The following is a 23,896-nucleotide window of genomic DNA, read 5'->3' as shown; positions in this document are numbered from 1 at the left end:
GATCAGCCTGCTGACACGCTGTAGGGATTCTGTGATCTGTGAATGTGCTGCCTGAAAAGCTTTTGGAAGCAGATTCAGTGGATAACATTTCAGAAAGAGAATTGGATCAGTACTTGAAACGTAAAAGCTTGCGAGGCGACAGGGAAAGGCAGTGGAGAGTGAGACCAGTCAGATAAAGTTGGCAAAGTGTTGGCCCAGTGGCCTCCTTCTGTGCTGATTGGCTCTGGGCCAGAAGCTAACAGGATTGGGTGTTTTTCTGGGCATTCTCTCAGCTTGCAGTAGAGATCTGTCAGACTCAGCCAGGCCAATTAGCGCTGTGGAAGGGATAGCTATAAAACAACCAGGGGCAGGAGTGGACGCAACTTGGCTGCTGGAGCCTGCTGCCCCACTTGGTACAGTGATGGCTGACCTTCTATGGACAGACAAAGGAATGGACGGTCATTGGGCTTCCATGGGAAAGTGCAATTTGAAACACAAACAGGTCATCCACGATCTTATTGAATAGCAGAACAAGCTTGAGGGGCCGAAGGGCCTATTTCTGCTCCTCATTCACATTTTCAACTTTCTCCCCTGTTCCTCGATATGTTGTGACCCCCAAAAGCTTGTCTATCGCTGCTTCAGAAGTATCCGATGACGAAGCCACTGTAACCTCTGAGTCAACAATTTGAGAGTATTATCTTTCGCCGTTGTGCGTCCTTTGCCTGTTTCAGCTTGTCTCTTCCTTTTTCTTTTGGTGCCAAAGTGAGCCTGAATCCTGTCACAGTTAGCAGCTCACTGGTTTTCAGCACGTCCCTTGTTTCTCACCCTTACTCCCTTCCCTTTGACCCTGGACGATGAACTCATTCCTCACTCAGTCGCTCCTGCCTTCCATCTCTTCAATCCTTGAACTTCCCTTCCCCCCCCCACCCCCAACACCACCACACCTTCTCAAAAACTATTCGACTCAAACTTTTAGATGAGAGATTAGAGTCCCTACAGTGTGGAAGCAGGCCCTTCGACCTGACAAGTCCACACCGACCCTCCGAAGAGTAACCCACCCAGACCCATTCCCCTCTGACTAATGCACCCAACACTATGGGCAATTTAGAATGGCCAATCCACCCTAACCTGCACATCCCTGAACATTATGGAACAATTTAGCATAGCCAATCAACCCTAACCTGCACATCCCTGAGCACTATGGGTAATTTAGCATGGCCAATCCACCCTAACCTGCACATTCCTGAGCACTATGGGTAATTTAGCATGGTCAATCCACCCTAACCTGCACATCTCTGAACACTATGGGCAATTTCCCATGGCCAATCCACCCTGACTTGCACATCTTTGCACTGTGGGAGGAAACTGGAGCACCCGGATGAAACCCACGCAAACACGGGGAGAAGGTGCAAACTCCACACAGACAGTCACCCGAGGCGGGAATCGAAACCAGGTCCGTGGCGCCGTGAGGCAGCGGCGCTAACCCCTGAGTCACCGTGCTGCCCCAATTCCATTTCAGATTTCCATGCATCTTAGTTTTCAACAGGAAGAAGGATCAGGGTTGGAATGCCAGGGCTTCTGGCAAACCCGGATTGGGAGGAAAGTGAAGGGAGGGGGCCTGGTTATGTTTACAGTGAAGTACCTCCATGTCACTCCATTAGTCATGATTGGGATAATCATTGAACTAAGCAAAAGCAATGCAGCACCGTGTGGCAGAAACAAAAGTTCAGGGGGAAGGTTTTAGATGGCGGACCAGTCAGCCTTATGCCATTATGATGTCGGACTTTGTTTGTATTGTGATCGCTCAGGATGGGGATCAGAATTTACCTCCGCGACCGCCAATGAGAGACTCCGAATCGTACATGGTGCCCCTGGGAGTCAGGCCGCAGCTGCAGTTGAGCACGATTGAGGTGATGTACCCTCTTCTCTCTTTCCCACGCGCACTCCGGCCCTGTGCACATAGCTGCTGATTGCCCTCCACCCACTGAACAGCAACACCTCAACTCTTCCCTGACCTCACCCTTTGCCCCTTCCTATCCTCTGACACTCTCTTCCTCCCCCCTCCCCTTCTCTTGAGTTATAGAGTCATGGTTGTACAGCACGGAAACAGACCCTTCAGTCCAACTCGTCCATGCCGACCAGATATCCAAATTAATCTAGTCCCATTTGCTAGCACTTGGCCCATATCCCTCCAAACCCTTCCTATTCATTTACCCATCCAAATGCCTTTTAAATGCTGTCATTGTACCAGCCTCCACCACTTCCTCTGGCAGCTTATTCCATACACACACCACTCTCTGTGTCAAAAGAATTGCCCCTTACATCCCTTTTAAATTTTTCACCTGTCATCCTAAACCTATCCCTTCTAGTTCTGGATTCCCCCACCTCAGGGAAATTACCTTATATATTTACCCTATCCATGCCCCTCATGACTTTATAAACCTCTATAACATCACCCCTCAGACTCCGACCCTCCAAGGAAAACAGCCCAAGCCTATTCAGCCTCTCCATGTAGCTCAAACCCTCCAACCTTGGCAAGATTTCTGAACCTTTTCACATTTCATGACATCCTTCCAATGGAGAGAGACCAGAATTGCAAACAATATTCCAAAGTGGCCTAACCAATGTCCTGTACAGCCACAACATGACCTCCCAACTCCTATCCTCAATGCTCTGACTAATAAAGGAAAGCATACCAAATGACGACTTCACTATCCTATCTACCTGCGACTCCACTTTCAAGGAACCTGCACTCCAAGGTATCTTTGTTCAGCAACACTCACCAGGACATTATCATTAAGTCCTTGAAGTCCTGCCCTGATTTGACTTTGCAAAATGCAGCACCTCACGTTTACCTAAACTAAACTCCAACTGCCACTCTTCAGCCCATTGGTCCAATTGATCAAGTTCCTGTTGCATTCTGAGCTAACCTTCTTCGCTGTCCACTACACCTCCAATTTTGGTTTCATCTTCAAGCTTACTCACTAAACATCCTACATTCACATCCAAATCATTTATATAAATGTCAAAAAGCAGTGGACCCAGCACCGATCCTTGTGGCACTCCACTGGTCACAGGCCTCCAGTCTGAAAAACAACCCTCCACCACCACCCTCTGTCTTCTACCTTTGAGCCAGTTCTGTATCCAAATGGCTAGTTCTCCCTATATTCCGTGAGATCTAACCTTGCCATTCAGTCTCCCATGGGGAACCTTGTCAAATGCCTTACTGAAGTCCATATAGATCACATCTACCGCTCTGCCTTCATCAATCCTCTTCATTTCTTCTTCAAAAAACTCAGTTAAGTTTGTGAGACATGATTTCCCACGCACAAAGCCATGTTGACTATTCCTACTCAGCCCTTGCCTTTCCAAATACATGGACATCCTGTCCCTCAGGATTCCCTCCAATAATTTGCCCACCACCTATGTCAAACTCATCGGTCTATAGTTCCTTGGCTTATCCTTACCACATTTCTTAAACAGTGGCACCACGTTAGTCAACCTCCAGTCTTCCGACACCTCACCTGTGACTATCGATGATAGGAATATCTCAGCAAAGGGCCCAGCAATCACCTACCTAGCTTCCCACAGAGTTCTCGGCTACACCTGATCAGGTCTTGGGGATTTATCACCTTTATACGTTTTAAGGCATCCAGTACCACCCCCTCTGTAATATGGACATTTTTCAAGATGTCACCATCTATTTCCCCTCATTCTATATCTTCCACGTCCTTCTCCACAGTAAACACTGATGCAAAATACTCATTTAATATCTCCCCAATCTCTTGCGGCTCCACACAAAGGCCACATTACTGATCTTTGAGGGATCCTATTCGCTCCCTGATTACCGTTTTATCCTTATTGTATTTGTAAAACCCTTTGGATTCTCCTTAATTCTATTTGCCAAAGCTATCTCAAGTCCCTTTTTTGCCCTCCTGATTTTTCTCTTAACTATACTCCTACTGCCTTTATACTTTTCTAAGGATTCACTTGATTTCTGCAGTCTATACCTGACATAGGCTTCCTTCTTTTTCTTGACCAAAACCTCAATTTCTCGAGTCATTCAGCATTCCCTACACCTACCAACCTTGTCTTTCACCTGAACAGAAACATCCTGTCCCTCTGGATTCTCATCTTATTTCTGAAGGCTTCCCATTTTCCAGTCGTCTCTTTACCTGCTAATATCCGCTTCCAATCAGTTTTTGAAAGTTCTTGCTCAATACCGTCAAAATCGGCCTCCAATTTAGAACTTTAACTTTTAGATGCAGTCTATCCCTTTCCACCACTATTTTAAAACGAAGAGAATTATGGTCACTGGCCCCCAAAGTGTTCCCCCACTGATACCTTAGTCATCTGTCCCTTCGTATTTGCCAAGAGTAGGTCAAGTTTTGCAGTCGGTACATCCACATACTGAATTAGGGAAGAGTTAGGAGGCTCCAGCCCCGTGTTATTCAGACTGACTATTCCTCCCTTTGTAGCTGGTAGTTACTTGTAGAGTCATACAGCATGGAAACAGACCATTCGGTCCAACTCGTCCATGCTGATCAGATTTCCTAATCTAAACTAGTCCCATTTGCCTGTGTTTGGCCCATATCCCACTAAACCTTTCCAATCCATGTTCAAATGTCTTTTAAATGCTGTTATTGGAGTCACCTCCACCTGTCCCTCTGGCAGTTCAGAAGCTGAAGAAGAACCTTCCCACCCCCACCCCCCCGCCCGACAAACTGTCATCCTGCCAACAAGTCCAGTCACTCTGTGTGGGATCTTCCTGTGTGCCAGCTGGCCGCTGCTTTTGCTTCTTCCCAAAAAGCGAAGTCCACTGTGGACTGTGAAGCAGTCGGTGTGTGCCTCCAATCTGACGTCAGTCTGTGTTCACCTTCAGATCCTTGCCTGGGGATTGAGAAACATCAAAAACTACAATATGATGAAGGTGACAAGTCCCAGCCTGGTGGTGGAGTGCAATGGCGAGACAATTCAAACAGCGCCCATCAAAAACTACAAGAAGAACCCAAACTTCCCAAACCCGATCTACTTCCTCACAGTGGTGGGTTCGACAGATTGTCACAGGATACTCTCAACCATCGGGTTTGGGTGCATGTGGGCAGTGATCAGATATAGGGACCCTGGCTGATTTGTCCTGGGATCAGTGGGCAGTGATCAGATATAGGGACCCTGGCTGATTTGCCCTGGGATCAGTGGGCAGTGATCAGATATAGGGACCCTGGCTGATTTGCCCTGGGATCAGTGGGCAGTGATCAGATATAGGGATCCTGGCTGATTTGCCCTGGGATCAGTGGGCAGTGATCAGTTATAGGGACCGTGGCTGATTTGCCCTGGGATCAGTGGGCAGTGATCAGATATAGGGACCCTGGCTGATTTGCCCTGGGATCAGTGGGCAGTGATCAGATATAGGGACCCTGGCTGATTTGCCCTGGGATCAGTGGGCAGTGATCAGATATAGGGATCCTGGCTGATTTGCCCTGGGATCAGTGGGCAGTGATCAGATATAGGGACCGTGGCTGATTTGCCCTGGGATCAGTGGGCAGTGATCAGATATAGGGACCCTGGCTGATTTGCCCTGGGATCAGTGGGCAGTGATCAGATATAGGGACCCTGGCTGATTTGCCCTGCAATCAGTGGGCAGTGATCAGATATAGGGACCCTGGCTGATTTGCCCTGGGATCAGTGGGCAGTGATCAGATATAGGGACCGTGGCTGATTTGCCCTGGGATCAGTGGGCAGTGATCAGATATAGGGACCCTGGCTGATTTGCCCTGCGATCAGTGGGCAGTGATCAGATATAGGGACCCTGGCTGATTTGCCCTGCGATCAGTGGGCAGTGATCAGATATAGGGACCGTGGCTGATTTGCCCTGGGATCAGTGGGCAGTGATCAGATATAGGGACCCTGGCTGATTTGCCCTGCGATCAGTGGGCAGTGATCAGATATAGGGACCCTGGCTGATTTGCCCTGCGATCAGTGGGCAGTGATCAGATATAGGGATCCTGGCTGATTTGCCCTGGGATCAGTGGGCAGTGATCAGTTGTAGGAACCCTGGCTGATTTGCCCTGGGATCAGTGGGCAGTGATCAGTTATAGGAACCCTGGCTGATTTGCCCTGGAATCAGTGGGCAGTGATCAGTTGTAGGAACCCTGGCTGATTTGCCCTGGGATCAGTGGGCAGTGATCAGTTATAGGAACCCTGGCTGATTTGCCCTGGGATCAGTGGGCAGTGATCAGTTGTAGGAACCCTGGCTGATTTGCCCTGGGATCAGTGGGCAGTGATCAGTTGTAGGAACCCTGGCTGATTTGCCCTGGGATCAGTGGGCAGTGATCAGTTATAGGAACCCTGGCTGATTTGCCCTGCGATCAGTGGGCAGTGATCAGTTATAGGAACCCTGGCTGATTTGCCCTGCGATCAGTGGGCAGTGATCAGTTACAGGAACCCTGGCTGATTTGCCCTGCGATCAGTGGGCAGTGATCAGTTATAGGAACCCTGGCTGATTTGCCCTGAGATCAGTGGGCAGTGATCAGTTACAGGAACCCTGCCTCATTTCCCCTCACCTTTCTCTCTCTAACCCAGGACTCAGACCCACTAGTGCTGAGGCTAATTATCACATTTGATTGACACTTGGATGAGCAAATTCAAACTGGAGGTGCAAAGCTCGAATGTTCCTTGGGATCTGTGGCCCAGTTGAACACCCAGGGTGATCGTGACACCTTGTTGACCAAAGGTCTAACTGGTGGAAGGGGAGACACCTAAAGGCTGAATATTAACTGGAGTGTGGCAGATCAGACTTCATGGATTGAATGGCTTACTTCTACCGTCATGTCTTTTGGTCATTAGCTGCTTCAACGTTTGCTTCTTAAGTTGCTGTTGGCGCCGTGATGTTTGATTTTTTTTTAATTCTCCCATGTGACGTGGGTGTGCCTGTTGAGGCCAATATTTGCCATCACCCATTCCGAATTGCCCTTGACCTGAGTAGCTCACTCAACCATTTCAGAAGCACTTAAGAGTCAGCTCCATTGCTATGGGTTTGGGACCAATTGCAGGCAGACTGGCTAAGGACAGCAGACTTCCGACCCTGAATAACATTAATGAATGCGATGAGTTTGTATAACAATTGATGACAGTGTTGTGGTCACCATCACTGAGACTGGCCAGATTTTCATGCAGGAAACGTGAAATTCCACCACCTGGTGTGTTGGGGTTTGTTGAACTCAAAGCCTTATCTTGACCCTCTGGATTACTAATCCGGTGACATAATCCCTGACATAACAGTCTCCCCTCGATATCAGATGATTGAACTCTCAATGCCACTGGGTTCTCGTGGGAGTAATTGCAAAATCACCTTGTACAGGAGGGAGGGAAATTGCAGAACGAGTTGGAGAGATCGCACAAGGTTATAAAACTCTGTAGCTCTCTCATCCTGGGTACGGGTGAACACTGTGTGAATTGCGGGCAGGGTGCCCAGATAGGGTTTAAGCCTTAGCCCCACTTCTACGGGGATGAATGAGCAAACGTGCCAGCCTTGTGGTTGTTCCATAGTGATAATACTGTGATTTATGATTGTCACTTTGCCTCAGTTTCTCCCTGTAGATACCATCTACAGCCCTCCCATTGTGCTGAAGGTGCTGGATTATCGACCGTTCGGGTACAAACCAGTGGTCGGGCAGACAACAGTGAAATCTCTCAACGAGTTCATGTGCGATCCTTTTGCTGGCTCACCCGAAACTGAAGGTAACCTCAATCGATGTGCATTAAGGTTTCATACAAGTGTTATGGGCCAGACTAGACTCCCTCAAAATATTTTAAGAAGGTTGCCTAGACCCTCATATTTTCTTACTTTAAAGGTAAACGTGAAGTGCCGTGTTCCAGATGTGATGCCACTGATCAAAACTACTAGACTTTCAGCAAAACACAAGTTATTTCAACACGACTGAAGATAGAAACAGCAGAAAGAGGAATATAGAATGACAATTGGAAAACTTAACTGAATAGTAGATATGATACCTATCTGTAAGAAACTGTTCCCACATAGTAACATCTCATAAACACACCCCTTGGCAAAATGGCAAATTCAAATACAGATTCTCACATGCAGTTCTCCAGTCCAGGAGGGATAAAAACATCGAGAGAAGATTCAGAGAGACGAGCAGCCAGGAGACACTCGCTGAAGCTTCCAATTCTTTTCAGACCCCAAGGGCTTCTGCTTAAAAGGAAACTTGGAAGCTAGAAAGTCTGGTGTGTGAGAGCTGACCACACCCAGGCTGCCTCCATTGTTCCAGTTTAAAAAATAACACCAAGGTGAGGTACACGTGACAACAAGAAGAAATCAAATCAAATTGTTTACTTTCTTAGAGATAGCTCCGGTCCAGCTTATAACCTTACTTCAAAATAAAAACCAGGACAAAATAATCTCTGAAAGTGATAGCATCACCACACATGGTATCTTCTCGTGGTGACCAGCCTCCCAGGAGCATCAATCACACCTCAGTTTCTGGTTCAAATTCCACCTTGTCTGATGTAAAAGAATCCATCGTACTATTTCAGGTACCAGCAGGATGTTTATCCATGGTGACCGGCCCAATCGTTATCCTGAAATCAACATGACAAAAAAAGAGATTGTCCTGTTACGTTTGCTGGGAGCTTGCTGTGCACACATTGGCAGCTACGTTGCAACTGTGACATTTCTTTTATTAATGCAAAGGGATAATATGGGTGTTGCTGGCTCAGCCAGCATTGAATGTCCAGGGGGCCAGGTAAAAGTCAACCACATGATTACAGGCCTGGAGTCTCATGTGTAGGCCAGATGAGGCGAATGTCCTTCCTTAAAGGACCTCAGTCAGGCAGATGGGTTGCTATGACAATTGACATTAGGCAAGCTTTTTATTGCATGCAAATTTCACCATCTGTTTTGTTGGGATCTGAGCCCATGTCTCCAGAAGATTAGCTGCACAGTGACATTAGCAATATACCACCTCCCATTAGACTACACTTCCAAAGGACTTAATTGACTGGAGAGCAAATTGAAGGAACCTGACATTGTTGAACTCAACTTAGAAAACAAGTTGGTTATCCTTTTTATAATCTGAGTCAAGTGTTCAGATGGAGGGGGTCTTTTCATTGGAACTTGGGGACACCGTTGAAGTCGAGAGTGTGGTCAGGCAGCATCTGAGGAGCAGGAGAATCGACGTTTTGGGCAGAAGCCCTTTATCAGGAATGAGACTTGTGGGCTGGGGGCTGAGAGATAAATGTGAGGGGGGTAGGGTTGGGAAGAAAGTAGTTGAGAAAACGATAGGGTGGATGAATGTGAGGGAGAAGGTGATAGGTCAGAGGGGGAGTGATGGACGGGTCTGGAGGGCGGTGCTGAATTGGAGGCTTGGGACTAGGACATTGTGGGGGGAGGGGAAATGAGAAAGCTGTTGAAATCCACATTTATCCTATATGGTTGCAGGGTCCCAAGGTGTAATATGAGGCATTCTTTCTCCGGTGTCGGGTGGTAACGGTTTGGCGATGGAGGAGGCCCAGGACCTGCATGTCCTTGCCAGAGTGGGAGGGGTAGTTGAAGTGTTCAGCCATGGGGTAGTGGGGTTGGTAGGTGCAGGTGTCCCAGAGATGTTCCCTGAAACGATCCACAAGAAGGCATCCTGTCTCCCCACTGTAGAGGAGACCACACCGGATACAGCGGATGCAGTAGATGACATTGGTGGAGGGACAGGTAAATTTCTGACTGATGTGGAAGGATCCCTTTGGGCCTTGGACCCAGGTGAGGGGAATGGTATGGGCGCAGGTTTTGCACTTCATGTGGTAGCAGGGAAAGATGCCAGTAGTGGGGTGTGGATCTGACAAGGGAATGGCTCTTTCCGGAATGCTGATAGGGGTTGGGAGAGGAATATATCTCTGGTGGTGGGGTCCCAACAAGACACCATGGAAGCTTAGGACCTTGCAGTTCCCCAAAGACCCATTGGGGGTTACCACTCAGAAGGAGGCCAGGTTTTACTGTCCTCCAAACGTAACTGAAACCAATGCTTTTGCATCTTCTTCATTCAAATCTCTCTTTTTCTCACCCCACAGATGTCGCAATGATGTCAAACAAGAGTTTTCATGTGGAAACACCCAACATTGAGGTAAGATCATTTCTACAAAATAACCAGCAAGTGCGGGGGTGGGGGGGGGGGGGCGCTAGTTACGTCAGTGGTGAGGCACAGCAGTGAAATGGAAGGCAGGAAGTCCAGTAGTTCCGAGTTATTTTGACAGTAATTTCGAGAATAATTTCAGATCCTCCTCCAGCACACCCATCCCATTTCCAGTTCTGAACATGCACATCCCATAATGCATTCCCGTGTACCAACATCTCGCAGCTGAATTGTTCAGATGTGATCCAATGGGATTTTCACAGCCTTTGGGATCAGCAGGTGTTGCATCCTAAGTCATGAGAGAGGATTGAAATCACAAATTGTGGTGTCTGTAGTAACTTGAATAGGTGATACTGTCTCTGTCCTGGGAGTGTTTGATGGGGGATAGTGTGGAGAGAGCTTTACGCTGTATCTAACCCCGTGCTGTCCTTGTCCTGGGAGTGTTTGATGGGGGATAGTGTGGAGAGAGCTTTACTCTGTATCTAACCCCGTGCTGTCCCTGTCCTGGGAGTGTTGGATGGTGGGACAGCGTAGAGAGAGCTTTAATCTGTATGTAACCCCGTGCTGTCCCTGGCCTGGGAGTGTTGGATGGTGGGACAGTGTAGAGAGAGCTTTACTCTGTATCTAACCCTGTGCTGTCCCTGTCCTGGGAGTGTTTGATGGGGGGACAGTGTAGAGGGAGCTTTACTCTGTATCTAACCCCGTGCTGTCCCAGCCCTGGGAGTGTTTGATGGGGGGACAGTGTAGAGAGAGCTTTACTCTGTATCTAACCCCGTGCTGTCCCAGCCCTGGGAGTGTTTGATGGGGGGACAGTGTAGAGAGAGCTTTACTCTGTATCTAACCCCGTGCTGTCCCAGCCCTGGGAGTGTTTGATGGGGGGACAGTGTAGAGAGAGCTTTACTCTGTATCTAACCCCGTGCTGTCCCAACCCTGGGAGTGTTTGATGGGGGGACAGTGTAGAGAGAGCTTTACTCTGTATCTAACCCTGTGCTGTCCCAGCCCTGGGAGTGTTTGATGGGGGGACTGTGTAGAGAGAGCTTTACTCTGTATCTAACCCCGTGCTGTCCCAGCCCTGGGAGTGTTTGATGGACAGAATAATTGTAAATCTGATGAGGTGAAATTTGTTGTCTTTCAGAGTACAGCTGCAGAGGATGCTCCGAAATCAGAACAGGAAGCCACAGAAGGGCTGCTCGTGAGTTGTGACGGGGCATTGTTTCGTCACGGTTGTATCTCAGCTCTGAGCCAGCAGAAACATTTTTCTGTCCTGTTGTTCCTGGAATCTGTGCAGACTCCAGGCTTCCTCTGCAGATCCTGCTGCGTTCCCAGGAGTATGGGAAGCACTTGGATGCAGAAATAATTCTCAGTCATTTTGAGAATCCTGTCAGCAAACTAGTTTGGGCTCTTTACTCAGAATAGCTAAGGTGAGAAACCATACATTCGAACCGTGACTGCACATCCCATATTTGCTCCTGTGAGAAGGTGGGGGTGAGCTACCTTCTTGAATCACTGCACTCCGTGTGGTGTAGGGACCCCCACACAGCGCCCAGAGGGAGGGACCTCGAGGATTTTGACCCGGTCACACTGAAGGAACGTTGATATTTTTCCAAGACAGGAAGGTGTGTAACTTGGAGGGGAATTTACACGGAGTGGTTTTCGCATGCATCTGCCTCCTTTGTCCATCAAGAAGACAGAGGTTGTAGGTTTGGAAAATGCTGTCTCAGGTGCCTTTGTTTACGACAGCGCTGTTTCCCCTCAGAAAACCAACTTAGACGGAAATGTGGCAGAAGCCAGGACTGTTTTCCTTTGAGCAGCTGATGTTGGGACATTTGATTGGGGTGTCCCTTTATCACAAGCGTCCAGTATTGCACCATATGTACTTTGTCCCACATTGTGGTTACTGTTGTGGGGCCTATCGGCTGCTCCCACTTAGAGCCATAGAGATGTGCAGCACGGAAACAGACCCTTCGGTCCAACCTGTCCATGCTGACCCCGATATCCCAACCCAATCTAGTCCCACCTGCCAGCACCCAGCCCATATCCCTCCAAACCCTTCCTATTCATATACCCATCCAAATGCCTCTTAAATGTTGCAATTGTACCAGCCTCCACCACTTCCTCTGGCAGCTCATTCCATACACGTACCACCCTCTGTGTGAAAGAATTGCCCCTTAGGTCTCTTTTATATCTTTCCCCTCTCACCCTAAACCTATGCCCTCTCGTTCTGGACTCCCTGACCCCAGGGAAAAGACTTTGCCTATTTATCCTATCCATGCCCTTCATAATTTTGTAAACCTCTATAAGATCATCCCTCAGCCTCCGATGCTCCAGGGAAAACAGCCCCAGCCTGTTCAGCCTCTCCCTATAGTTCAAATCCTCCAACCCTCCAACATCCTTGTCAATCTTTTCTGAACTCTTTCAAGTTTCACAACATCTTTCCGATAGGAAGGAGACCAGAATTACAGGCAATATTCCAACAGTGGCCTAACCAATGTCCTGTCCAGCCGCAACATGACCTCCCAACTCCTGTACTCAATACTCTGACCAATAAAGGAAACGCCTTCTTCACTATCCTATCTACCTGTGACTCCACTTTCAAGGAGCTACGAACCTGCTCTCCAAGGTCTCTTTGTTCAGCAACACTCCCTAGGACCTTACCATTAAGTGGATAAGTCCTGCTAAGATTTGCTTTCCCAAAATGCAGCACCTCGCATTTATCTGAATTAAACTCCATCTGCCACTCCTCAGCTCATTGACCAAATCTGATCCAGATCCTGTTGTAATCTGAGGTAACCTTCTTCGTTGTCCACTACACCTCCAACTTTGGTGTCATCTGCAAACTTACTAACTGTATCTCTTATGCTCACATCCAAATCATTTATGTAAATGACAAAAAGTAAAGGGCCCAGCACTGATCCTTGTGGCACTTGTGACATCTTACCGCCCAAATCCCTCATCTCCACTCAAACCAATTCTACGTCCTGATCTCTTGAATGAAGGTCATCTCTAATGATTGTACCTGTATCACCAGAAGAAAATATTTGTTCATTCATCTGCCATTGTGAGACGTTGTGAATAAGCTTATCGGTGGGGTTGGAGGGGAATGTGGAATTTGAAACACTGACAGATCAGCCATGGTCTTACTGGATGGTGGAACAGACTGACTAGCCTTTCCTCCCGACCCTAGTTGGTATCTTTTTAATGCAGTGAGCTGCCTGAAAGGATGGTGGAAACAGGTTCATTGGGGAAAAGGGGAAATAAAGGGGAATGGAAAAAATTGCAGGGCTGTGGGAGGGGTGGTATGAAATTAGATGATGCTTTCCATAGGCACAGTGGTCTGAATGGCTTCCTCCTGCGACCCAGGATTCCCAGAGGATGGAAGCTAACAGCATTGGCTCCTGACACCCATCTTTGGGGCGTGTTTGCCACGAATCCAGGAACGATAACGTTTTTCTGTTTGCTTTCTCTTTCAAGGAAGATGACACCATTGACTGGTGGTGTAAGTTCTATGCCTCGTCAGGGGAGCATGATGATTACACAGACTATCTGTTGCAAGGGTATGACACAATCAAGGTAATAGGGCTTTTCCACTCTCTGGGTAACTCCATGCCCGTGATGATTTGCAATCGTTTGTGATGTTTCTGCGGCCTGTGCCCCTTCACCAGCCAGCCTCCTTGCCCTGTGCTTGAACAACCGTTCCTTGATTTCCCAGTGCAGTGTCACCTCAATTTTCAAGGCTGCATCCTTGATTTCAAATCCCCCCTGCGTTCTTGTCACCGACATTTCCCTCCTTCTGTAATAAATGGCAACAAGATTGTTTCAGCTGATGTGCCGTGATAGGAAAATCACTGTGAATAGAATGGGGGACAGGAGGGGTGAAAAGGGTAGCTGGAGCGAGGGAAGGCTGTAAGAGAGGGTGTGTATGGGGTATTCTACACACAATCTCTCTCGCTCTCTCTCTCTCTCTCTCTCTCTCTCTCACACACACACACACACACACGCTCTAACACAATCATTCAAAAATGTGCACAGTCTGTGTTAATTAATGCGCACACACACAGGTACAATCACTTTCATATCCATAGTCATTCATACATTGTGACTTTCATACACCCAATCATGCATTCACAATCACTCTTACACACCGAATCACACTCAGTGATGCACACAATCACTCGCATGCGCAGTCACTCTCACACGCAGTCCCATTCTCATGCACACACAATCATTGTTACTTACTGTCATGTCCTCTCATACACTTTCTCTCTCCTCTCTCCCTTTCATCCTCTCAATCTCTCTCTTTCTTCACACGCATTCACATTCATTCTAACTTCAATGACAGAAAATCACCATCCGTGAATCCGTTCCCAAACGAATTCAGATTTGACACTGATTTCACCGCTCCAGATATAAAACCACTCGCAGGAGTCACTGTTATTCAGAGGCACATGCTGCTGCGATTGGTTATAAATCTTTAATGAATATATCGTTTGACCTTATTGTTGTCTCAGTGTGGCTGTAAAACTTTACATCATTTACATCCATTGTGAAACCTAAGACCATGGAAAGTTTAATATCAGAAGCTAGTTGCAATGCTTCACATTTCTTTAAAAATCGACCCATTTACCAAGCATTGACATAACATGCATTTTCATAACTGAGATTAATAGATATTTGCACTTTGATATTACTTTAGAATAATGATTCTCAAATAAGATTGCTATAAAATGTAAATTTGACTCGGCTTAGATTTTTTTTTAAAGAGTTTGACCTTGATTTTGAGGTAAACTAGAGGCTAGCTTGTTTTTATTTGTGAAAGGTGACTGGTGATTAGATTAGATTACTAACAGTGTGGAAACAGGCCCTTCGGCCCAACAAGTCCACACCGCCCCGCCGAATCATGAGTATAAGAAGCTGCAACAGTTGTGTCTCTTTATCTGGGCGAAATTTTCATTTCACTCGTCACTTATTTTGGGGATTCAAATGATTAATGCACCGGGAAGCATTGAAGTGGCGGACGTAGAAATGATATGCCAACCCATTTCCTGAGAGCTCCCAGAGCTCAGAGTTTGGTACGACAGCCTGGAACGCACTTGCCAGAGCGTACTGGAAGCAGTTTTAATTCACGAGAGCATGAAAGAACTCTCTGAGGAATTGTAAAACCACCAACCTGCAGGGCAAAGATGGAGGTTTGGGATTAGAATTGAGGTCTAACCGAGAGCCAGTACACACATGATGGACCAAATGGCTGCCTCCTGTGCGGTAAACATTCTGATCGGGCAGCTCATTGAACTATGAAGCATTTCCCCTTTGGTGCTGCAGTGACACTTTTCTTGCGATTTCCCAGCAACTGTGTGTATATCGTTGCCCCTCACCCCATGGTAAGGGCTATCCGAGGTTGTTAGAGTTGCTCACAGTGATGTTTTTTCTCTCTCTGACCTCTGCTCACTTTCTCTGCCCCACCTATCTGTCTTTCTCTCCACCTTTCGATTTGCTTCTCTCTCTCTCTGTCTGCTTTGTCCACCTCTCTAACTCTTCCACCCCATCGCACTCCACCTCGCTCTTTCTCTGCCTCTTTCTCCTTGCTGTCCCCCCCCCCCCTACTCCGTCTCCTGTACTTGTACAGATTTACCCGTGTCCCCTGGAAGATGTACCTCAGTTTAAGGGGCTGCAGGATTTCTGCCACACCTTCAAACTGTACCGGGGGAAAGTGTACGGGGATATCGAGGATCCAATGGTTGTAGGCGAATTTAAGGTAATGAACAAAGGAGTTATTTGGCACACAGTTGACAGTTCAAGAGATTTTCTTGGGTCTTCCATTCTGTCTGACTTCACATGATTTCAACTGGTTGTCGTGCTTTTAACTGCCTGTGCTCTGGGGGAGCGTGGTTGTGTAATTGTAACTAGACGAGCAATCCAGGACCTCAGGTTAACATTCTGAGGGTGGCACGATGGCTCAGTGGTTAATACCACTGCCTCACAGCGCCAGGGACCCGGTTCGATTCCACCCTAAGGCAACTATCCGAGTGGAGTTGCTCATTGCTCCCGTGTCTGCGTGGGTTTCCTCCAGGTGCTCTGGTTTCCTCCCACTGTCCAAAGACGTGCAGGTTAGGGTGGAAGTACCCGCTCATGGGGATACGGTTGGGTCTGGGTCGGATACTATCAGAGGGTCGGTGTTCACTTAATGGGCTGAAAGGCCTCATGCCACACTGTGGGGATTCCGTGTTGAAGTGTGGCTGATTCTTAACTGGCCCCCGGGACGGGCAATAAATAGCCAGCAGCACACTCATCCTGTGAATGAATAATGTAAAAAGATTGCTGCTTGAGATTGGCTCATAACCACAACTCGGTTCTGCTATATTTCTAGTATCGGGGAGCCCCGCTGACCTCCTGGGCTCAGCCATGCCTCAGTAGGTAGCTCTCTCAGTCTGCGGCGATATCCAATCCAGAATCCAAGCTGGGGGTACTGTTACTTTGAAGGAGAGCTCCCACCCAATACATGCATCCCTCGATTGGCACCACAGAGACAGATTGTCATGTCATTAACTCACTGCAGCTCGGAGACCTTTCTTGGGCATGAATTAGCTGCCATAGTTCCTTTGTTAAAGCTGTCAAAAGTGCTTCAGCAGACTGCAAAAGCCAATTCTCTGTGAACAGGCCTTTGAGTCGGTTGACTGGGTTCTTTCAACAACGTCAAATTGCAGTACATCACCACAGGGGGAGACCTGCTGACAATTTCACATTAAATAGAGTGTTGGGGTAACCCTCTGTAACCCAGTTTGCCTCCAGACATGCTGTATGTGAAAGACCCCCAGCGAAAATGGAGTGAGGCAGTCAGTATATTTTTTTAAAAAGCCTCCCTCTCCTTCTGAATTTGTTCAGTCTTTGTAACAGCCTGTCCTGACTGGCTGGAGTTAGCGATGGAGTTAGCGCTGGAAAAGCTTGTCCCTGCTGAGTACTCTTGTCAGTGCTGTCCAACGTTTTTCCCATCATTTCCGCACTGCAGTGCGAAATTGTGGAACATTTCTGTGGCTTCAGCCCCGAGAGACGGGAACATCAGAGGTTGGGTATGCCGCAAACTCTCAGAGGGTCATTGGGGTGACAGCCTTCCCTTGAATAATTTGGTGCATCCTCCTGCTCCTGGCCTCCGAATCTCTGGAAGTCATCCAGGCGTTCTGATCAGCCTCGTACACAGTGGGTAGTGCTCCACACTCTGAAAACAATGTGGCACCTTGGACCTTGCTGTCAGCGTAAGCAGCGGCTTTTTGGTGCCGTCATGTGGGCATGAACCATAGCGGTGACAACGTTTCTTTCTCCTCTTTCCAACCCCCTTTAAACAACACAGAGCGATCTGGCCAAACATGATAAACCAGTCACGTTCCACTTGTGTTTGAATGGTCTCTTGGTGCCAGTTCAGGATGTGGGTGAGGTCATTATTTTATCTCATTCATTGTCTCGGCTGACATTTGCTCCCCATCCCCCATTAACCGTTAACAGTCAGCCGCATTGCTGAGTCGCGTCCAGGCCAGATCAGGTAAGGATGGCAGATCTCCTTCCCTCAGGGACATTAGTGAACCAGATGGGGTTTTTTCTGACCATTGATTCATGGTCATCATTAGACACCTTCTTATTGAATTCAGGTTCCATGATCTGTCGCAGCAAGATTTGAACCCAGGTCCCCAGAGCATTACTTGGTTAATAGTCTAGTGATAATTCCACAAGGCCATCGCCTACCCTTTGTAGCCACCGCCCCAGAGACTGCTTTCATTTCCTGCTCTAGTTTGGTTTAACTCCGCTCCGATTGGTTGGTGTGGCCAAACAACGGGTGTGCCCAAGGGAACTAATTCGGTGTTAGTGTCCCACACTGATCCCAGGCATCCTTCTGTTGGATTCTGCCTATTCTGCTGCTGATAATGACTGTTAACCTCATCCCAGACCATCAGGGCTTCCTGTATATACCTCAAGGGGATCACTTGAACTTGCTATCAGAAATTCTGTGGGGGGGAAATGCAAATGGGTGAAATTTCCTTTATAAGCTGACTGCGCCAAGTACCTGTTCAGCCTCAAGGCTGAATCAATCCAGTTCTGGGCCCCACACCTTCATGGAAGATGTGGACGCTGTGATGACACTGGAGAGACTACAGTCACGGATGTGGACCAGGGATGTTGGGATGGTTCTCCTGCAGCAGAGGGGACGATTTGACTGAGGGAATGGGCTTACAGTGGAGGAAATAGGAGGGACTGTTTGCTGTGTTAAAGGGTCAAAAGCCAAGGGACACAGCTTCAACTGACGAAAGACTGAGACCCAAAGATTACTCGTGAATTTTGAATTCGCAGGGTGGTTTCAGATTGTTCGATTCTGCGTCAGGGGTAGAGTCGCTCGATTGTCCGAACGGTCGTGTTTTGTTTAATCCCAGACAGCCTTTGGGAATTTTTACGTGTTTCTCTGTCGCGATTTTATTCTGCCCTCGTTCACAGTTCGGTTGTGTTGCTCCTTCAGGGTTCGTTTCGGATCTACCCTCTGCCAGAAGACCCAGCGAAGCCTGTGCCCCCTCCACAGTTCCGCCAGCTGCCCTGGAGCGAGCCGCAGATCTGTTTAGTCAGAGTTTACATTGTCCGCGCGCTCAGCCTCCAGCCGAAGGATCGCTCCGGGACAGTACGTATTGGCCTTCTCCACACACAGAGATAACATATGACCAATTCACAATGGGTGTGGCTGATCTTACAGAAAGCGGGAGAACGCTGGCCGGCATTTTATGCGGGTTACCTTGTCCACACTGAGCTGCTGTGATCTGGAATCCACTGCCTTTAAGGGTGCTGGAGACAGGTTCGATTGCAACTTTCCAAGGGGGAATTGAACAGCTATTTGAAGAACCGAGGGTTCTGTTGAAAACACTGGACAGTGGGAACTGACTGACCAGCACTTTGATCGGGCTGAGTGGCCTCCTCTGCTGAATTTGCAGCCCAGAGCCAAACCATTTATCCCACCGATACCAGACGTATAAAATGCTGGCAATGCTCAATGGATCTGGCAGCATCCATGGGGACAGAGGTGCCCAGTTAATAGTTCAGCTCGATGACTTTTCCTTGGAACTGAGAAATATTTTGAGCAAATAGTAATACTTGGGGACAGGAGGGAGGTTTATGATCGTGTGGAATTCAGGAGATAGTAATTGGCAAAAGGATGCCCATGGAAGGGTAAAAAGAGTGGGAATGGGACAGTCCCCGAGACAAAAGATGTGTCTTGCGGAGGTGTGAGAATGACAAGACCCCAGATGCAAAGACGAGAATGAGACCCAAAAACGTCAAGGAAAGGAAAGAAAATTGGCCCCATGCTGTGATGTGAAATAAACTTGGTGCTTAATCGAAAATTAAAGTGCTTTTTTTTAACGTTGAGTTGAGCTGCATTGGAACGTTGCAGGAGCTCAAAGACGGAGGGGAAGCGAGATGAGAGATGAAATGACAGATGATCAGAAACCAATCTTGCTCCAATCAAGCCGCCTCTGCTCTTTCTCATCTAACCCAATATTCCTTTCTTCCTTGACATGGAGTACTGTGTGCAATTCTGGCCTCCCTGCTATAGGAAGGATGTTGTGAAACTTGAAAGGGCTCAAAAAAGATTTACAAGGGTTGGAGGGTTTGAGCTATAGGGAGAGGCTGAACAGGCTGGGGCTGTTTTCCCTGGAGTGTCGGAGGCCAAGGGGTGACCTTATACAGGTTTATAAAATCACGAGGGGCACAGATAGGGTAAATAGATGAGGTATTTTCTCTGAGGTGGGGGAAACAAGAGAGCAAAGATTTAAGGTGAGAGGGGAAAGATATAAAGGGGAGTTAAAGGGCAACTTTTTCACACAGAGGGTGGTGCGTGTATGGAATGAGCTGCCAGAGGAAGTGGTGGAGGCTGGTACAATGACATATATATGAATGGGTATATGAATAGGAAGGGTTGAGAGGGATTATGGGCCAAGTGCTGGCAAATGGGACTAGATTAGTTTAGGATATCTGGTCGGCATGGACGAGTTGGACCAAAGGGTCTGTTTCCGTGCTGTACAGCTCTATGACTCTATGTCCAACCCCATCAGGGTGGTCTCAGGGCTCTCTGCTTCTTACTGGAAAGAAGGCCTGAACTGACCCCATTCACCACCACCCTCCCCCCACCTGGCAAAGCCTGTCCTCATTTTGAACAGCTTCTCCTGTAACTCCTCTCATTTACTTCAGTCCAAAAGTGTGGTCCTGGGTACCAGCGTGGAACCCCGTTATGTCTATCTCTTTGTGGGGTATGTGAAACATTCCTTGTCCCAATCCCACAACTCTCTCTGCAGTACATCAACAGTATCCTTCTCTTGTTCACAACTGGGATAATCTATCACTTTCACTTCCAAACTGCACCCTACTGTCACCCTTCACCTGATCCACCTCTGACTCCTCATTCCTTGACATCTCTGTTTCCATTTCTGGCGATGGGCTGCTCATTGATAACCATTACAAACCCTCCATCTCCCACAGTTACCCGGACTGTGCAACTCCACACCCTGCATCCTTTCAGGACTCCTTGCCCTTTTCCCAATTTCTTCAACCCTTCACATCTATTCTGACAATGCTATCCATGCAGGGAAGCCCCCCGCCCCCCATCCCCTATCTGCAGCATTTTCCTAGCGACCATCAGTTCCGGAGAAAGGACTTGGAATGTAAACTCTGCTTTCTCTCGACAGATGCTGCCACGCTTGCTGAACTTCTCCAGCAATTTCTGTTTCTGTTCCTTTCTCCTTCCTGTTTACCTGATCCATGGAGTCCAATATCAAGTCCAGGATTTCCTCCAATCCCTCTCAGTTTTCCAAGGATGAGTCAGGTTACAGTTAGCCCCTGGATCTTGGCACCCCCTTGGCTCGGTGAACTTTGTTCTCACTGGGACAAAGGGTGTTCCAGAGGTGGGGGGGGGGGGGGGGAGCGGTTGCAATTTTGCATTCATTACCGATCAAGCGTAGCCATCCATCACTCCTGAGTCAGGTAGGTCTTGGATCCAGGTGAACTTGTCTCCTACTCTGATCCACCCATTGGACTTTGAGTAAAAGAGTGGCCCTTTGCACCTGCTCCATGTTGGCTTACCCTAAGATAGTTTCTCGACCCCGATCCTGTTCTTGTATCATATCACCAGCTGGGGACTGCACCTTTAGCTGCCAAGGCGCGCCAAACTCTTGATTTCCCTCCGTAAACCCCGTCCCCACTTTCTCTTCCTTTAAGACACTTGACTCAGCTTGTTTCAGTTCAGCGTCAAATTTTGTTTTTCCATGAAGCACCCCTCAGGGCACAAGGCCGCAAGAGTTGAATCGAATGGAGTACTCGTTTCATATTTGCAGACTGAGGGAGCTCCAAAGAGGGAGAGGGCTCTCAGCAAAGAGTAGCTCATCAAACATGTTTGCACGCTCACTGACCTCTTGTTCTTCTTTTGCTAGTGTGATCCTTACATCAAAGTCTCGCTGGGCAAGGAGACCATCGATGATCGTGAGCATTACATTCCTAATAATCTCAACCCTGTCTTTGGCAAGTAAGTTCTGTTTTGCTTTGCATTTAAAGCTATACATGATGGAACCATTCTTTCTATTATTGGCCAATTCCTTTCCCAATCTTGTAACAGGTCCTCGTGCACTCTGAGCAGTCTTCACCTGTAGTCTAACAATATTATTCAAGTACAATGAACAGAAGATTGTTCGCTCTGTCATGGATATATTTGGGGTCTGCCATGGCTTTGCATTACCGTGTGACATTTGGGTGTCCAGCGACAAGCGAAAACCAAGTTATCAGTAGGGCAAACGGCTGGTTTTACAATCATCCAAGGCTGATTTGCCTTGCTGATGTGCCACATTTGAAGACTCTCGATCACTCTGCCCTCCTGTCCTCATAACAGCTAAGAGGTCGCATTACTGAAGTAATTCCTCTTGCACTCATTCGGTCAAATGCAAAAATGCCCCATTTCATAGGTCGGCAGTACGTTCCCACAACTGGCCGATTGAATCATACAACACGTTTCTTCAGTTGTTTAAGCTAGAGTACAGACCATACGGGTGGCACGGTGGCTCAGTGGTTAGAACTGCTGCCTCACAGGGCTCAGGTTCGATTCCCACCTTGGGCGACTCTCTGTGTGGAGTTTGCACATTCTCCCTGTGGGTTTCCTCCAGATGCTGCGGATTTGCTCCCACAGTCCAAAGATGTACAGGTTAGGGTGGATTGACCGTGCTAAATTGTCCCCTAGTGCCCAGGGATGTGCAGGCTAGGTAGATTAGCCACGGGAAATGTGGGGTTACAGGCGTAGGGTCGAGGAATAGGTTTGGGTGAGATGCTCTTCAGAGGGTCGGTGTGGACTCGATGGGCCGGATGGCCTGCTTCCACGCTATAGGGATTCTACACTTGTCTGTATTTGTAAAACGCAAAACATCTACTTTGAGAAACGATGTTGTGTTTGGACAGCACTTGCTGAGCAATTCTGAATGCATGAACAGTTGCCCCAAGGAACCAATGTAGGAAACTCACTTGAGCTCCTGATGTGGCTCATTTACACTGGCTAGAATTGACACATGTTCGTGCCCCTTCCCTGTAAACAAAAGGAAAATGTCAAGCCTTGGACCTTTTCTCAATTAGTCAGATACTTGGGAACCATTAAGCTCCATATAACGGTAAGATGGAAAAGCAGAATGAGGCCATTCGGTCCATTGAGTCAGCTCCAACGTTTGATCACAATTGAGAGGTTTCTCAAATCCATTCTCCTGACTTCTGCCTGTAACCCTGGATCCCCTCACCAATCAAGAGCCAATCTGTCTCTGTCTTAACTAGACAGAATGGCTTGGCCTGCACAGCCCTTTGCCGCAATGAGTTCCACAGTTTCACCACTGGCTGAAGAAATGTCATCTTATCCCAGTTCGAAAGGGTCACTTTGAGGCTGTGCTGAACTAGTGGAAACACCTCCCATGTCCACACTATCTTCTAAGCCTGTCAATACTCTCTAGGTTTCAATGTGATCCCCCCCCCTCATCCTTCTAAGCTCCATCAAGTATAAACCCGGAGTCTTCACCCGCTTCTCATCTGCCAAGCCTTTCATCCCTTGGATGTAAATCTTGCCTGGACCCCCGTCTAAGGCCAGTACATCCTTCCTTTGATGCAGGCCCAAAGCTGCTCACATTATTCCAAATGCGGTCTGTCCCAAGCCTGATATTGTCTCAGCAGTACATCCCTGCTCTTGTATTCTAGCCCTCTCAATATGATTGCTAATGCTGCATTTGTTTTCCTAACCACTAAATGAACCTGGATGTTAACCTTCAGAGAATCCTGAACTAGGACTGTTCAGTCCATTTGAGTTTCAGATTTCCCAAGCCATTTCCCCATTTAGAAAATAGTCTTTGCCTCTGTTCTTCCGACCAAAGTCCATTATCTCACACTTTCCCACGTTGTATTCCATCTGTCACTCCTTCACTCACTCTTCTAGGCTGTGCAGGTCCTTCTGCAGCCTCCCACTTCCTCAGTACTACCTGACCCTCCACCGATTTTTGTGGCATCTGCAAACTGAGCCCTTAGTTCCCTCATCCAGATTGTGCCCGAACATGGACCCCTGCAGAACTGTACTAGTCGGCAACTGCCATTCTGAAAAGGACCTTTTAAACCTACCCTCTGCCTTCTGCCAGTCAGCCAGTCCAGTATCCATGCCTTAACACCTTGGACTCTTATCCTATTGAGCAGCGTCCTGTGCAGCACCTTGTCAGAGGCATTCTGGAAAATCCAATAGACCACGT

At 47.9% G+C, this 23,896-nt stretch overlaps 1 protein-coding gene across 1 annotated transcript in view; it reads left to right on the top strand.

The window, feature by feature from the left end:
* Nucleotides 1-23,896, top strand: part of LOC140459562 (myoferlin-like) — a 124,347-nt gene that overhangs the window by 74,486 nt on the left and 25,965 nt on the right. Inside the window, exons 34-42 of the mRNA XM_072553808.1 lie at nucleotides 1,788-1,889; nucleotides 4,862-5,023; nucleotides 7,566-7,719; nucleotides 10,057-10,109; nucleotides 11,254-11,310; nucleotides 13,590-13,688; nucleotides 15,742-15,870; nucleotides 18,616-18,771; nucleotides 21,569-21,660. Of these exons, the coding sequence (XP_072409909.1) occupies nucleotides 1,788-1,889; nucleotides 4,862-5,023; nucleotides 7,566-7,719; nucleotides 10,057-10,109; nucleotides 11,254-11,310; nucleotides 13,590-13,688; nucleotides 15,742-15,870; nucleotides 18,616-18,771; nucleotides 21,569-21,660 (1,004 nt within the window). The remainder of the gene's footprint in view (nucleotides 1-1,787; nucleotides 1,890-4,861; nucleotides 5,024-7,565; nucleotides 7,720-10,056; nucleotides 10,110-11,253; nucleotides 11,311-13,589; nucleotides 13,689-15,741; nucleotides 15,871-18,615; nucleotides 18,772-21,568; nucleotides 21,661-23,896) is intronic.

The sequence above is a fragment of the Chiloscyllium punctatum genome, chromosome 35, assembly GCF_047496795.1.
Source record: "Chiloscyllium punctatum isolate Juve2018m chromosome 35, sChiPun1.3, whole genome shotgun sequence".
Lineage (NCBI taxonomy): Eukaryota > Metazoa > Chordata > Chondrichthyes > Orectolobiformes > Hemiscylliidae > Chiloscyllium > Chiloscyllium punctatum.
This window is presented reverse-complemented; position numbering and strand designations above follow the sequence as displayed.